The sequence below is a fragment of the Anticarsia gemmatalis genome, chromosome 13 (genome assembly GCF_050436995.1).
Source record: "Anticarsia gemmatalis isolate Benzon Research Colony breed Stoneville strain chromosome 13, ilAntGemm2 primary, whole genome shotgun sequence".
Classification (NCBI taxonomy): domain Eukaryota; kingdom Metazoa; phylum Arthropoda; class Insecta; order Lepidoptera; family Erebidae; genus Anticarsia; species Anticarsia gemmatalis.
In genome coordinates this window covers 3669626-3686206 of record NC_134757.1, presented here as the reverse complement: position 1 = coordinate 3686206, position 16581 = coordinate 3669626, and the positions used below count along the sequence as shown (strand labels likewise).

The window sequence follows — 16581 nt, the reverse complement described above, 5'->3', positions numbered from 1 at the left end:
ATATTTTTTTTCAAACTTTACAGTGTATTTACGACCGAAGGGTTTTTTTAGATGCAAAATATTTGTTGTTTTTTTTTTATTTATTTCTAACCTCAAAATAAGTGTAATAGATCAATTACCTATAATAAATAATGTATGGGATATCCTCAATTCCATAATTTTTCATGGCAACGGCTGAAAGTAGGCCTTCCTTCTGAAACCTATTTCACAAGACCGTGTGGCCTAATGGATAAGGCGTCGGACTTCGGATCCGAAGATTGCAGGTTCGAGTCCTGTCACGGTCGAACATCACCAACTTTCTTTTTGAAGTTTCTACACAAATATGTAGATTTTCAGTGTATTTTGATTACATAAAAATGGTGTATTTTACGAAAGTCACTTACTTTATTGTGATATATTTTTGCGCCATAAAGACCTCATAGCGAAAAATCTCATATTATGAGTTCTGGAATCGAAAAAGGGGTTTTATCTATATGTAAATTATGTAAAGATTAACTACTAATTGTAATAGCATATATATTTAGTTAAGTATATAAATAAGCACTAAATAACTCACAATAATACATGATAACATTCCTTAATCAAAAAAAGTGAGAATTATCTACTTTTACGTCGTTTTCAACCGCTAACACGACTTTCGAAAAATCTTATTTAAATAGGAATTTCTGTATATCTATGTTATTAATATCTATAGCCTGTCTTGCATCTTTAATAAATTATTTATTTGCATGTTTTTAAATATTTACATTTACTTATCACTATATCCAAAATCTTACTATAAACAAAGGAAAAATATAATTAAAATAAGGCATCATAAAATAAAATATCTCCGTATCGCCGTTCTCTGGTAACATTAGATAACAATATAAATAAAATTAAAATAAATTTAACCCATTAATGTCCCACTGCTGGGCAAGGGTCTCCTCCCGTAACGAGGGAGGGGTTAGGCCTTAAGTCCACCACGCTGGCCAAGTGCGGGTTGGAGACTTATAGATATACAATTTAAATACTTAATTAAATATTTTTCCAAAGCAGTTCCTAGAACATGGTCACCCTGGCCGGATAACTTTTGAATTATAATGACCATTGGTCAACAATTGCACGGCCTACCCGACTTTCTTGCGAACGGTACATACTGTATGTAGCCATATAATAACATTGTAATACTGATTGTTTAATATTAACTACCATAGTTGAAATATATTTGTTACTAAATAGACCGAATATTCAAATGTTTTAAGGCCAATTTTCCATAGACAATGTGAGATAACTTTATAAGTAGTATAATTTTAGCGGTCGGCTTTTATGTGTGGAAAATCTATCAAAACCTTTAGATTATACCTTAATTGTTTTTAGTTCTTAATCATTATTAAATGAGTAGCTTTGATTCAATAATTCTGTTAGCTTTGTATGATTAATAAAAGAAATATCAGCCTGTAGAAAAGAATAGACAATTTAGCGTGATTTAATAGTAAAGGGAGACAATTTTAATCTGATTACTACCTGTCAAAAATTGTTTGAATTAAATAATTTCTTTGACGCAGTATTTAAGTATGTTTGTTGTTATGTATATTTTTTAGATTTTAGAAGTTTAGTCAGAAAGTAATTAATAATTTGAAAAGTAAAAGAGAGGAGATTCTGGATTCAATTGAGAAATGCCTTTCTTGAAATCAACTAATAATTTTACAAATTCATGAGAAAATTATAACTGAATATTAGTTGTAACTAAAAATTATGTGCATACATGAAGGTCTGTCCTACATACATACATACATGAGATTCAGCCGAAGGCTTCTGCTTTGCGTAGAGGATTTATTGTCTGTTCATTCAACAGGCTCTTATCTCCTAGCACGCTTGTAGATCATGGTACTACCAACTCATACATTTGTATTATAATGCACTATTTTATGTGTTATTGGTTTGTTAACACAAAATGGTAAAATACGGCGCAGGATATGTGGTTAAATTGCAAAAAAGAAAAAAAGCACTGTTTTTTAAATTCTCACATATTGTTTCAATGATTTATTATGACTTGTTACTGTCGTAATTGAATTATTTATTTATTTGTGACAGTCACAGTCATCTAGATTCTGTTGTACACAAAAGTTTAATTTCATATCCATAACCTACTCTGTATTGTGCTAGACAAACTTCTTCAAAAGAAAGGATAGACGTTGTTTTTAATTCACCAGTATTTTGGAGAACATCATTGGAAACAGGAGTTATGGATATCATTTGCAAATTAAACCAATATATTTTAGGTCTTCTTTTGTATAGTAGTACTTTGTGTCCATTATTATAGTGTTTGTAAATGGTCCTAAGATAGAAGTCGAGCAAATGAGATTTTCACATTAGAATTGAGTGCAATTACACTATAATTATTATTCGATCACGACAATCAAACGGCACACCAATAAAACTAAAACGAACGAATTGTTGAAAGCATATTTTCGTTACCGTAATTGTGGCAATCAATTTCAATCTTATCTACTCTTGTTTAAAGTATAAAAGACCCATTAATAATCGCTGCTTCATATATCAAAGAATGTACACAAGAAACTACTCTATCGGAACGGAAAAAATCTCGTTCAACAATAACTGTATATAAATATGTCATCTTGAAGTTGTCAGTATTGTCGTAAGCCGGCAGTTAATACGTTTGTGGAGTGACAGCCGAAATGAGAGGAGGTACAGACCTCGCTACGATTACTGATATTATGACAGACATTAAAAAGTCACCTTTTACGACCTCCGTTGTGAGGTAGGGCTGGCGGGTGATTGGAATGTAGATGTAGAAATGTTCATTGATAATCGATTTCGATGATATAGTTTTTTTGTGTGAATGTGAAAACTATCTATATATCTATTGATTGACTTTGTTCGAGGTAGAGTGCATAAATGCAAATATTTCATCCAGTTAACAGTTTTGTAAAAGCTTGAACGTTTTCTCAGTAACAGGATAGGATTTAGTAATTAGTATTTATTTGGTCATGCTCTTTTATTCTGAATCTTAATTTATCGTTTATTGTGATTCGCCGAAATTGCTCGTGTGACATTCAGAACCAAGATCTTTTAATAAGCAACCAGCATTCTTTAACATTAGCTCAAACATGAGCTGCTGCTCATAAAAAAACATCATCATCGTGGATATTGCGCAGAGCATCTTGCTCTCTAATCTAAAGTCCTACAACTATAAAAATAACAAATAAATCTACAAACAAAAGCAATATTTTGCTCACGATATCTTCATCAGAATGATCTATAGCACGTCCAAATTCCTGATAAATATACGTGTCCAGGCTCGTTCCTTGGCAACCTTAGAGGCGACCGGACGCGGCAGGTGCTACTGAGGGTTCACTTGGGTTCACGCCCGCCCCCCTCTCCCCCCACAGCATCCGTGCAAACCCGTTCCTCTAATAATATAACGTAGAAATGAAAGATTAATGAGAGCAACCAGTGCACGCCTCTTTCACTCGCCGGTTAGGGATGCGATTTGTGCACTCGATATTTTGTTAGCTGTTCTGTTCTGTTTTGTTTTTTCTGGTTTGAAGATATAATTGAGCATGTTTAATACCAATTTATAAGTATTTCAACTTTTGAATTTGAGTTTTTTATGTACGAACTAAGCATCATAAACTTCTGTGAGTTTAAGTAGTTGATAAAATTAATACGATGGAAATCGTTTTATTGGTAAATATAATATTAAGAAATAAAACAATGTTTTCATGTTATTCTCTGGATCTTAATCTGCATTATTGTGCATTTTAAACGTAGTGATAAGTAGTGTCAAATATAGGTACTATCATGGAATGTATTATTTAAATATTATCTTAGTACTTTTTTAGCATATAGCATAATAAGGTGAATCATAATAAATATATCATTGTAACACGCAATTATGATGACTATCTTTGTATATCAGACAATCGCTGACCTAGATATTGCGTTTTCATTTCATAAAATGGAATTCATTTTCATATGTTTCATTGATCTGAAAGGCCATTACTATTGTAATGTACCAATTTTTTAGGGCTTTAGGTCTGCATTAATAGACCGATGTCAACTTGGTTGGTTGCTGTTTTTATACTAAAATATGTTCTTAAATCCGTGCTTCGAGATACGTACTAGTTTAGTAATATTTTAATTTATAAAACTGTCGATCAATCATATTATTATAACAATAGAACACAGAAATTAACGTGAATTCCCATTTTTGGCTGATGGTATTCTATCAAATAACTAGCTGACCAGGCGAGCTTACTTAATTTAGGTTTGCAATTTTTTAAATTTTTATCTCCGTAACAACCATTCTAGTACTTCAAGGAATATCAAAAAAAGTTTGCGAAAAAGGTTCAGTTGCTCTAGAGAAATGCGCTGAGCAATTAAAGCGAATCATTTTTATATTACAAAATAAACATGCAACGAGAAAGTTATCGACAATGCTGTCGGTACATCACTAACAACAGGTCCGGATCGCAATGAAGACCGCCCATATAAAATATTAGCCGCGTGCCAGGCCGGTAGCGAGTGTAATATATCGACCGATGACAGTCGCATTGTCCTCTACAGAACAAGAATGTGAGCTTCAGTCATATACAGCTGGGTTTGTTCTTCATTACTTCATTAGTTATAGGAGTTTAGTATTGGGATGAAAATTTTAGTTATAACAAATTTAATTCATTTTTATATTAAAGAATAAACATGCAACGAGAAAGTTATCGACAATGCTGTTGGTACATCACTAACAACAGGTCCGGATCGCAATGAAGACCGCCCATATAAAATATTAGCCGCGTGCCAGGCCGGTAGCGAGTGTAATATATCGACCGATGACAGTCGCATTGTCCTCTACAGAACAAGAATGTGAGCTTCACAGTAATACAGCTGAGTTTGTTCTTCATTACTTCATTAGTTAAAGGAGTTAAGTATTAGGGTGACAATTTGGTTAGAGAAAATTATTGAAAATTTGAACTGTTTTACAAGATTGTTTACTATTACGGTTGACGGACGTTGATAGCAGAGTTGAAATAGTTTGCTAGTCAAATACCAATAGTAGACATCTATAAAATAATAATTCACTTGAATAAAATACCTATTCAAACTTATGACTTTTTAATTTTCCGAACAGGGAGTTTCGTAGCTAGAGTATTCCAGTACAGTCTAGCCACTAGGTGTCGTCTAATTAAGACTATTTTCCTTCTAAATCGTCGGACTAGTATGCTAACTAAAGTTAAGTTTTGATGATACAACACAAAAAATAATCAAACCCTATTTTAAGCAGTTTACGTATCCATATCAAAAGCCAATCAATAACACAAAAAGCTTTACAACTATGTATTCACTACCGCAATTATTCCCAGTCTAAAGAAGCGAGTTCCTATTACCTCCCAACACGTAGCGTGATGATAGCCTGTTATCTTACGCAGTTCCGGTCAGCCGGCCGTCTACCCGATGGTGTGCATCTACTTTTTGCAAGCAATGCGTAATTATCTTATGTTACGCTACTTCTCTGCTTATACTGTTATGGGCGGGTCGTCGTGAATGAGAGCGTGTTGGTACACTTTTTGTTTACGATGTTCGTATTCAATTCTTTTTTAATATGGGGACAATACGTGTAGCGACATCTAGTTTGTCGTTGAAGAACTAATTTAAGAGTTTGGTGACGAAAACATGATTGAGGTTTTCAAATGTGTTTTCAGGTTTTCATGCGTAGTTTTTGTGAAAAATTATGACGTTTATTAATTATGAGTTTTTTTAAATGTTGCTTTTACAAGCTAAGCAAAGGAAGAAGTAAAACATCACCAAACAAAATAATCTGAAGAGCAATAAACTTGTAGGTATAGGTTAGCATTAAGTCTAAGACCAAGTCAAGTATAATTTTAACAGATTTTTTATATGATTCCTAACACTTTATCTATCGGCGAGTCTTACAGTCAAACGCGAATAAACGATGAAACTAGCATTTATTTCTTTGCTAGCGCTCTATAAATTGTAGTCGGATTTCTAGCTCTAATATTAAAGTCTCAAAGGTAATAAATCCGTGGCGGTATAACAAGAAGCTGACTGCGATAATTAGCAACAAGTTATGATGAGCATACATGCGGAAATGCGTTAACTCGTGAACAATAAATAAATATGGCTTATACTCCCTTGTAGCCGGTTATTAGTACACCGCAAATATTTTATTTGAAAAAATTTACAAAGCCACCAGTTTTATAGATTTCCCTAGTTTTGATTTTAGTTTTTCAAAGTTTTAGTCTTTAGTTTTTCGAAGGGTCCATGATTATATGAGGAGCAACAATACTACGCATTACCCTTTTCATAATTTGATAGAACATAGTTTCGAGTGGACTAGCCTTTCGAAGCTGAGTTGTAATATTAAGCCTTATTTTTTTAACATAAAAACAACTCTAGTCTATGTTTAAAATAACTGACAAAATAAACTCCGTTAAAATCTATAATTTGTACCTCTGAAATCATATTTAGAAGTACGACCATCTGCAGTTTCCAATGGTGAATATAGCTCGAGTCCAGTGAAAAAGCACAAGTCTAAATAGACATTAACATTTCAAACTACCGTACAACAAACCTGATTCCAGTGACTGAGTTTCTTTAAGAAACTGCCGTAAAGATAGTACATAATAGACTGATATAGCGACAGACAGATAAGCTGTGTTTCAGAGTGCTCGCCGCCACCCGAGCTGAACTGAGCTGAACTGAGCTACACAATAAACAAAGTGCTGAGATAACGTTAGCTGCGGATGTTTGTGATGTGTTTATACTTGAGTGTATGGAAGAAAAGTCTTTTTTTTATGTTTATTATTTCACATACATCAATGTCTCACTCCTAAGGGAAGTCTTAGAGAAAAGATTATATAAAGACAACGAAAGCGATTCCTTTACCACTCCTCTCATCTTAAGGAGACTCAAGTCATACCAAACAACGTATGCCCAAGGAGATCGCGTCCAGTCGAACAACGCAACATAGATATAACAACACATAATAGACTGATATAGCGACAGACAGATAAGCTGCGTTTCAGAGTGCTCGCCGCCACCCGAGCTGAACTGTGCTGAACTGAGCTACACAATAAACAAAGTGCTGAGATAACGTTAGCTACGGATGTTTGTGATGTGTTTATACTTGAGTTTATGTCATTACGCATTGAAGAAAAGTCTTGGTTTTTCATTTTTATTTTTTGACCTATGTCAGTGCCTCACTAAGTCACTACTGAGCTAAGTCCTGAAGAAATAGAAAGAACTGAAGGCTAGAAAAGGTAAGGCTAGAAAAATTGTATGGTATGGACTCTGTAAAGAGAAGAAGTGTTTTAAATGCAGATTGGTTTTAATTATAAAACTGTGGCTAGAAGCAAGCTAGAGAAAAAGAGATGAATATTGAGGAGGCGTTTATTTCTTTCCTATGTACCACAGGTAAAAGTGATACTAAAATTCAAAATCAATCTCAAATCACATAATTTTATGACATCTTCAATGACCACCGACAAATTTCCTAGACCGTTGTCTATGTTCCGTTGAACATAGACTGTGAATATGACTACTTAATCAACATATCACAACTACCTACTGTGTTCCCCAACATTTACACATTTTAAAAAGCAAATAGCCCCAGAAGCCAACACTCTACACTTCCCCTAAGCGTATTGTATGCAATACAAACGATAGCATTTCACCCACACTATCTTGATGCAGACACCTCGCAAGATATGGTTAATTGTAACCACTGGTCACGCTTTCACATACATATGTCACTTGCTACGGACCGTGTTACATATGTCTGACTTTAAACGCGAATAATTGCTTGTGTACTTTGTTCCTTGCTTTCTTGTTAATGGTCAACTTATAAGAAAGGGAACAGCTTGAATACAACAATGTGATCACCCATCTATAGAATGCCTGCAGCAAGGGTTGCTTGGCCCATTGATCGTTTACCGATTGGGGAGCGTGACTGAGCTATGAGCGCTTAGACTCAACTAAATAGCTTAAAAAGAAATCTTTACAAAGGTATCACACAATACTACAGTTGACTACTACAATGGTGTACCTATCTACCCTTTTTTTGAAAATTCTCTTATAAGAGTATTTTCTTGCATCAAGTAAATATATTTTTGTATTACAGTACTTATATCGCCACAAGATTTAATGAAAAGCTTTTTTTATCAGAATATTCTATCGAAAACAAATATAATGAATGTAACGTTACATCAATTTAGTAATAAAGTTTTTATGTACAGATTTGTAATGAAACATTACGACACTAAGTTAAGTTTTACAGCGAATTACGGAATAAATACGCAATTAGTTACGCTTAAACCCTCGAGCCAATGCGTTCAAGTAGTCAAGTGTTTCACTCCTGTATATGCTACTGTAAACGCAAATAAGAAAAACAGCATTTTCTTTTAATTGAATACTCGGTAAAACAAAAAAAAACTTCGTGATAAATATTTTAACCTAAGGGTGAACGAAACCTTTACTTTGAAATCTTGTATAGGTACTTGAAGGAGTTCCGTGGTGTGAACTCAGGCCTAACTCTTTTCGTTCTCATTTCTTTTATTGTGGAGGTCTCTATCCAGTATACAGACAATAAAAAAAATATTTTCTTTCAACAGATGATACTTATTCATTTGCCTTACTAGTTTTATGCCTGTCGTGTCCATATTCATAAAGCTTGTAACAGAGATTTTTTACATCCATTTTTATTATATTTCTAAGAGGAAATATCTAATAAGTATTGCTTATCAGGTAATTAAGAGAATATTTTTTGCCATAACTGGCCGGCTCGTAATAACGAAATGATATTATCTTATGATCTCTCATCGTATGAGGTGAAGTAAATTAATTTACTTAAGTAAAGATCGCGCAAGATAGCACGGTACGAACAGGGTTGTCTTGTGTTTAATATTATGGACAAAACTTGATTTAATTTCACTTTTTGAAATTCACTCTCTCTTTATCTTAGCCTCATAGTGATGATGATGATGTTCTCCCCGACCCATTTGGAGCACGACGACCATTACGACTTCTAATTGAAAAGGCCTGATTTGCTCTGAGGTGGCTTATATGATATTTATAGACGATTTTAGAACATTAATTTTGCAGAAAGTGGAATCGTCGTTCTTTAGGTTGATACCATTTCGCTCTACCTTTAACTTCATCGTCTACAAAGTATGGTAATACATAGGCCATATGATAATACTGGACTTCCAGATTGTATTTCACATATTCATCAAAATAGTTACTGTAAAACGTTACTAGAAAAATAAAAAGTTAATACGTTGCATTTAAATCATTCTGCTTTTGTATAGCATCACTTTTAGGATTATATTTATTTAGCTTCAGTTACTTAAAAAATAGACTAACTTAAGATGAATAAAATATGATCGAGTTTGTTATCAGTATTAATGCACCGTTAAACTAAATATAATCTAAATAAACATACTTTCAGTAAACACAGTAGGTAATATTAGTTGCGAACAGGAATATTTGAACTCGACCTTTGCAAGACCGAGACCCAGAGCAGAGGTCATGGCGTGACCACCATGAACATAGACACACGCGCTGTCCATGTTTATGAAACTAACTATCATGTATCGGCCTACTAGAAATTATTGGACATTAGCTCTCAACTTCCTAACTAAATTTTGTAAAATTGATCGATCGATTATGGCACTGACAAACATGAAAACAATGGGTGAAGCATAATTTATCTTTTCGTATAATTATTCTACCGAAATCTTAGAAGGGATGTAATTTTGGTAGGTAAAAAAACATTAACATTATTTAAATACAATTTACAGCATAAAATAACAAATTATAAGCTAGACTACCAGTTAATAAGAAAATGTAAGAAATAATTGAATATTACGTTTACGCGATCTAGGTATAAAATAATCGTTTTAAAATGAAGGTGATGGTTAGAATAATAGCATGTTATAGTAGTAGCGCTCACCGGTTGGTAAACGATCTGTGGGTTAAGCCGCCCTTTGCGCGGTAATTCCATAGATGGGTGACCTCATGGTGGTATTTGAGCTGGGCATCCCCGTGCTTCGGAGGGCACGAAAAAGTTGGTCCCGGCTGTTGTCTACGTAGATAACAGTCGTTAAGCCAAATCAAAAGTCTCTCGGGCGGCTTGAACAACTTTGACACTAGGTTGACCACTAACCCTATACGACAAACAAACATAATAATAATAGTAGCAAGTCTATAATTTATCGTTGGGCCTACCTGCCAGCCCTAGTTCCGAATAATTAGACCATCTCACAAGGATTGCCGCGCACTGATTCACACAAGAACGTAATATAATAAAGTTTCGATCCGCTTTGAACGTTGGTACAACGACAAACATTTTATTTGTGAAAGGTTACTCTTAGGTAATATTGCAAAAAAAACATTGTTTCGTACTCTTATTACATACTTAACTACGGTGTGTTATTTATTATCATGGAGGCATCTAAGAAAAATATGTTTCTTAATTTTTATTCACAACTATTTAGATAGAGGATTCAATACTTAGACAAGAGATTTACGTTTTGAAGTTATTTATTATTATAAATTATGGATTGCTTCATCAAAAATCAAAAAGAACACCTTGAGGAAACCTTGTATGACAATTCCTAAAAATTATTTAAAAAATTAAAGGTACTTAAAGACATTAAACTCTGTAGGGACAGTAGCATGTCAGACTCGCGGCTGACGAAGGTATACAAATTCAGAATTTAGAACATACGTAACCTGCAAGCCTTTGCAACTACCGAAGGTCTGTTTTATTCGGCTACTTTATTTCGAAAACACCTAGAATTATTAGGTTTTATTATGATACATCTTGCATAAGAGTCGCTAATACATTTTCGAATTATAATACGCTCATACCAAGCATGGTGAACTCAAAACCTCCCTTAATCCGGGAAGAAACCAGCTACGTTTTCAAAGTAAACAGTTCATATTTTCTATATCGCATTAGTTAAATAACGATAACTAGGTGCTTCACGTCATTACGACGGACACATCCCGTATTTCTCGATGTAGGCCACTGGTATTAGCAATCATCATATTTTATGATACCAGTGCAAGGTTTAGTGCGAAATGATGCGCTAACTTGTGTTTATGTTATGCCCGCTGGTACGCTTCTTATAGGTTATTTAAAATAATATAGAACTGTGTTTTCTGGGACGTTTTTTTAAGACAACTCCCGCACATAAATTTCTCTTGTGTCGCGGGGACTTTTACAAACATACAAACAACGGACACAATGTACAACCAGACCTAAAACTATTATTTGTGGATCGCACAAATAATTGTCCCGTGTGGGAATCGAAACCACGACCCGATGCAATGGTAGCGGCGTGGTGACCTAAACCACTGCACTGGAGGCAGTCAAAGTATACCAACAAGGCATGTAGTCTACCAACTTGCGAAATTTCAGTATTATAGCTACAATAGAGTTACAGCCAAATCTAAAAAAGCGCTTCGCATTATGGAATATAGTAGTGTAAGTATTGACATTAGTATGGAAAAGTGCCTACTGTTAGTACTTATTTTGAATGAGTTTTGCATAACCAATATTTTTGTATGCGTACATCTTATATCTCGGACAATCTTTTAACGCATACGAAGTCGTTATCAACACGACTTCGGACGCGTCACCTTCGTACTTCGCACACGACTCATTCTACTGAACTACAAGCCACACTTTCCGTAATCAATTAAAAAAGAAAGTTCCTCTTCAACTTCTGATTTCACGGTCCACCATACGAGTCTATTGTCTTCCTAATCTATGAAACAAAAAACAAAGCTCGGCACCACTGGCCACGACCCGCGTAACCAGAGCAAGGTCCATCGCCGAGCGAATATCGATCATTATAAATTTGCGGGCGGCGCGGTAACGGCGTCCGCGCACGCGACCCTACTGCAAAGATTATTACTATTTATTTACGCAGATAGGACAGGTTTTGTACTTTTTTTTGAAGACATCTTCCGCACTAAGAATTGCACTTGTGCCACGTTTACAAACATAATAATCAAGGGACACAAAGTACAACCAGTCCCGAAACAAATAATTGTTCCGTGTGGGAATCGAACCCACGCCCTCCCGAGCCAATGGTAGCGACTTGATGACCTTAACCACAGCGCCACGAAGGCAGTCAAAGTATTTTGTATGTAAATTGAAAATCACGCATAGTAAAAAGCAGTAACAAACAGAAATAAAAGCTGTCTTTTATTTACTAAACATTTATCTACTTTCGGTGCAACGGTGCAGTTGCGCCCAAAAAAAGAAGAAAAAAAGAAATATAAAATATCAGAATAAAGTTGCGCAGTTATTGCCTGGAGTATAGAATAATTTAACATATTGGTTCTGCGTCTGGATTGAATTATAAGATGGAATTCAATAATTTGGTTTAGATGTTGTTTTGTCCAGTAGTTGACGCGTTATCGGATAATGAAGATAGTGAAGAATTATAAACCAGAAGATTTAATTGAGTATATGTAGGTATATGAGTATTAAGACATTCAGAAATATGTTCAACATTAGCCTGGATTGCATAGTAGTGCTTAGTATGGCATCAGACGTCTGTATATGAGTTTTTCAAAGATTACAGTGCCCAATAAACTGAGATACGACCAATTACCGATGAGTAATCAAGTCCCAAACATAAAACCCAGTTCACTTCAAACATAATCGGACCTGCGTCAATGTAGATAAGCAGTCACGGAATAGGCATTACCGTTATCGTGGACGTATCGTACAATTGATACTGATTTAACTTGAAGTATTCACGAGGTTTTTCGCTTGAGTGTTTTTGTCATTCATCCAAGTGTTGAGGTTCCACTTCAGTATATACTTTGTTGGTGCAAAGCATTTGTTTATTATGTGTGTAAACATTTTTGTTATACACTGATGACAAATTGACTGCTTCTTCAGCCTAAGTTGTCGTGTAGGCAACTGCTGATAGACCATAATATGATGGGCAACTACCAATAATTCGGTAGTGTTATTAGTTCTTTCGAGTTTCAGTTGGAGAACTCGATGTTAGCCAAAGATTGATAATGTGCCTTGAATTATATGAATAGACTTACCCTGTGTATTCCTTACAATCAGAGCTTGTTGAATAAACTTAAAGCATTTTTTTTCAACTCATAAAGAGGAATACAGCGCTATGTTGTAAAATCAAATGCTTTTAATTTTTCCTCATCGACCCGACTTATTTCAAACTATGATTTATACTCGTTTAATACCAGATTTATGCTTTTAGCAACATTGTTGTAAATATTTCCGTCACGGAATCAGTCTATGTCCTATCTCATCTATGGCTGCATTACGCCGGCGATAGTTGCGCGCGCGCCGCCTATACATCACTGCGCTTGCTCTCTATATTTGCTCACGACCGATAGAAATTATCACCCGGCAACCCCACAACAAACTTTCAACTCTATTACTTGAACCTAAGAGTTGAATTTCGCGTGTATGTCTAGTGAAGAGTATTTTTTCAAGATGTGGTCGTAGTTGACTACCATTTGCCGTATTTCAGCGCGGAAGGTACATAAATTGAGAGCGCCGATTAACGTTATCTCTTCGAGGGGGTAGCGAGGTGTAGGGGGGAGGGGGGATGACGTCGATTTATTCATTCATTAACTAAACGACCCCTAACCGATGGATTAATTAGGCCGCTACTACCGCTTCTGTGTGGAGCACTTAAAATGTGAAAGTTTACGGGATTTTTAAGGAGAATGTTGCGTGGGTTGTATATTTATGCAATTTTTATACGAATTATAGTAGTATTCACGGTATTTAAGTTAAAATATTGAGATACTAATAAATAAATAAATAAATTTAACCCATTACTGTCCCACTGCTGGGCAAGGGTCTCCTCCCGTAATGAAGGAGGGGTTAGGCCTTGAGTCCACCACGCTGGCCAAGTGCGGGTTGGGGACTTTGCATGCCCTCAATAAATGTATTAAACAAATTTTAGGCATGCAAGGTTTCCTCACGATGTTTTCCTTCACCGTTAGAGCAAGTGATAATTATTTCTAATACACACATAACTCCGAAAAGTCATTGGTGTGTTGCCTTGGGTTCGAACCTGCGACCACTTGCGTGGGAGGTGACAACTTATACCACTCGGCTATCACTGCTCTTGAGATACTAATACATATATTTATTAAGAAGAAGCAAAATTACATTAGAACAATTAATAGAAGTCGTGGACAATAACTAATACTTCACTTCCCCAAACTGTTCTTGAAATAAAACAGAACATGAATTCCTGGATTTTCATGAGCGAAATAGTTAAAAAGCAATATGGAGCAAATGATCATTAATTGAGCGAGTGAGATGATCGCGCTGATTAGTTCAACGGCATTGCGCGCGCGCCGGTGGCAGCACTGTTGTGACGGTAGCGCTGTCAGGGTTGACTAACACATGAATAAAACGAAAATAATTGTGATGAAAATACAACAACATAATTAATTAACAAAACCCAATAAAAATATTGTATCTGAGGTCTGTTAGCAACAAACCTATGATACAATTACGAAACTGAATAGTTTGACATTACATTCTAAATCTTTGTATTAATTGCAATAAAACATTTTTAGATTCACGCACTGAAAAAAACTTACTTTACTTTTCATACTTTTCCCTTTTCATGTAATAATTATAACCAATTTTTTCTACAAATAGTATAGAAATCATTAACACATAACTGGCCAAATCATATGCCTAACATAATATTTAAGAGCGTAATGCATTGGGTCATCACACGCGCAACAGAAATAGTAAATTAAATATACTTACAAATAAAACAGATTAAACCAGTAATGTGTGTCGGAAACGTCCTAGATGAGAGTGGCAGCCCTATAATTGACACGCGCGGCGTGTTACACATCTAGTTCTAGTTAAAGAGACGACTGTCTGAACTGTTTTCAAGATACGTGGTTTTAATATAAGTGTACTGTTTAAGCATATTGTTAGGTTTTATAAGTATTTTAGTAGAATAAAAAAAAGTAAAACGAAGGAATGAAGAAATAGGAATGGTGAATTAATTTAGATATTGCACCTAAAATTTCCATTTAACGCGCGGCGTCAGTGAAAGAATTCTACATAATATAAAGAATATACTAAAAATAAAGAAAGGCTTTTCGTCTGAAAAGTTGATTAAACAAAATTCACTGTAAGGCTTTCGTCTTCTGCTGAAATGAGAAAGAGATACCAGCTAATCTTTTTACGTTTCTAAACTATCGCAAATTTTACAGAATATAATAAGGGGCATTAGCTTAAGCAGGTTTAAAGTGATAAAGTATATTATTACTGTTTTACGGGATGCACCGAAATCAAACCATACAATTGGTCTCCAAAACACACAGAAAATATTCCTAAAAACTTTCGCAAAAAGCCCGCGAAGCCTTAAACAAACTAATTCAGTGCAGTTACCAGCGCAGATACATTGATAACATATCTAGCATCAACGCTATTGTTACCGAGATTTAAGGCGCACACCGTCAATGGCTTTAATTGCGGCTTTACAGTGCCCTTTGTGTCTTTGTAATTACCTTTATAAATGTACTAAGCTATTTACATGGTGATATGCATCGGGTAAAGGTGAAGAAGTCACGCATCGTGTGGTTGTGCTTTATGCGTATGATTTGGTGTAGCGGTGTTCGCAACGGTTCTTCTTAACCTTCCGAATTGAAAGGAAAAAACGGCTTTATGTGAATAATTCGTGTTAGGTCTGCAGCAGTTTTTTGACACTCTACTTGTCATAAATGCGTCTTTTCATGCTAGTAGCTACAATCGTAAAGATTTCTGTATGCCACTCCATCACCGATACGAACTTGTAAGTAAAGTTTTCTTTTAGAATATTCTCAATATATTAAAATTTAACTTAAGGTCAGTAGAGGTATTGCATACATTTCTACCTCCACTTCCATTATCCGTACCGCAATACTACGTAAAGAACAACAAACTTTTATTTTTCTGCTTCTCTATAAGCTACCTCACCTCAAACTTTTGTCGTCACAACTTGAAGTCAAATTCATTTCTCGCTAAAAACTACAAAATTAATACTCTATCATCTAAAAATATTCAATGTAACTCACCTTTCATTTTACTCTGGCACCTCAACTGATCGATAATGCTGGTCAGTCGGTTCTCCCTCTGAGTGCCTTTACTCAGCACCTCATCAGGGTCCTCCTCTATTTTCACTGTCACTTCACTTTTCACTTCACTCACATCCTCACTACACTGCACTGATTGAAGCTTTGATTGCACGGCTTCCATTTTATTGTATAATAATTTTAACTTTTTAAAGGGTAGCCGATATCTGTGAAAAGAAATATTCCTTATTAGTTTTCTCTTGATTATAAAGTAGATCTAAGAATCTGATGTAAACAGCAACATGGTTGATTATGTCTAAGAGTCTTTAAATGGTTCTAGAAGGAACATAAAGTTCTCAATTGTTACTATGTCTCAAACCTAATCCCATTTGACTAAAAATGATACTATAATATAATATGCTTATAAATTAATTATTTGCGTTCTGTACTTATGTTCTGTGTGAGACACCCGTT

At 34.9% G+C, this 16581-nt stretch overlaps 1 protein-coding gene, 1 long non-coding RNA gene and 1 other non-coding gene across 3 annotated transcripts in view; 1 reads left to right on the top strand and 2 right to left on the bottom strand.

Annotated features, from left to right (window-relative positions):
* The window catches only part of LOC142978059 (uncharacterized), a 262165-nt gene extending 245859 nt beyond the window's left edge, over positions 1-16306 (bottom strand). Inside the window, exon 1 of the mRNA XM_076122334.1 lies at positions 16111-16306. Within this exon, the coding sequence (XP_075978449.1) occupies positions 16111-16291 (181 nt within the window). The 5' untranslated portion in view covers positions 16292-16306. The remainder of the gene's footprint in view (positions 1-16110) is intronic.
* On the bottom strand, positions 101-2042 carry LOC142978060 (uncharacterized). The gene is made up of 3 exons (XR_012959738.1): positions 1774-2042; positions 384-445; positions 101-312 (listed from the first exon to the last, which is right to left on the bottom strand). It is a non-coding gene; the product is annotated as an uncharacterized LOC142978060 (long non-coding RNA).
* On the top strand, positions 212-284 carry TRNAR-UCG (transfer RNA arginine (anticodon UCG)). The gene has a single exon. It is a non-coding gene; the product is annotated as a tRNA-Arg (tRNA).
* Positions 16307-16581: the final 275 nt, after the last annotated feature.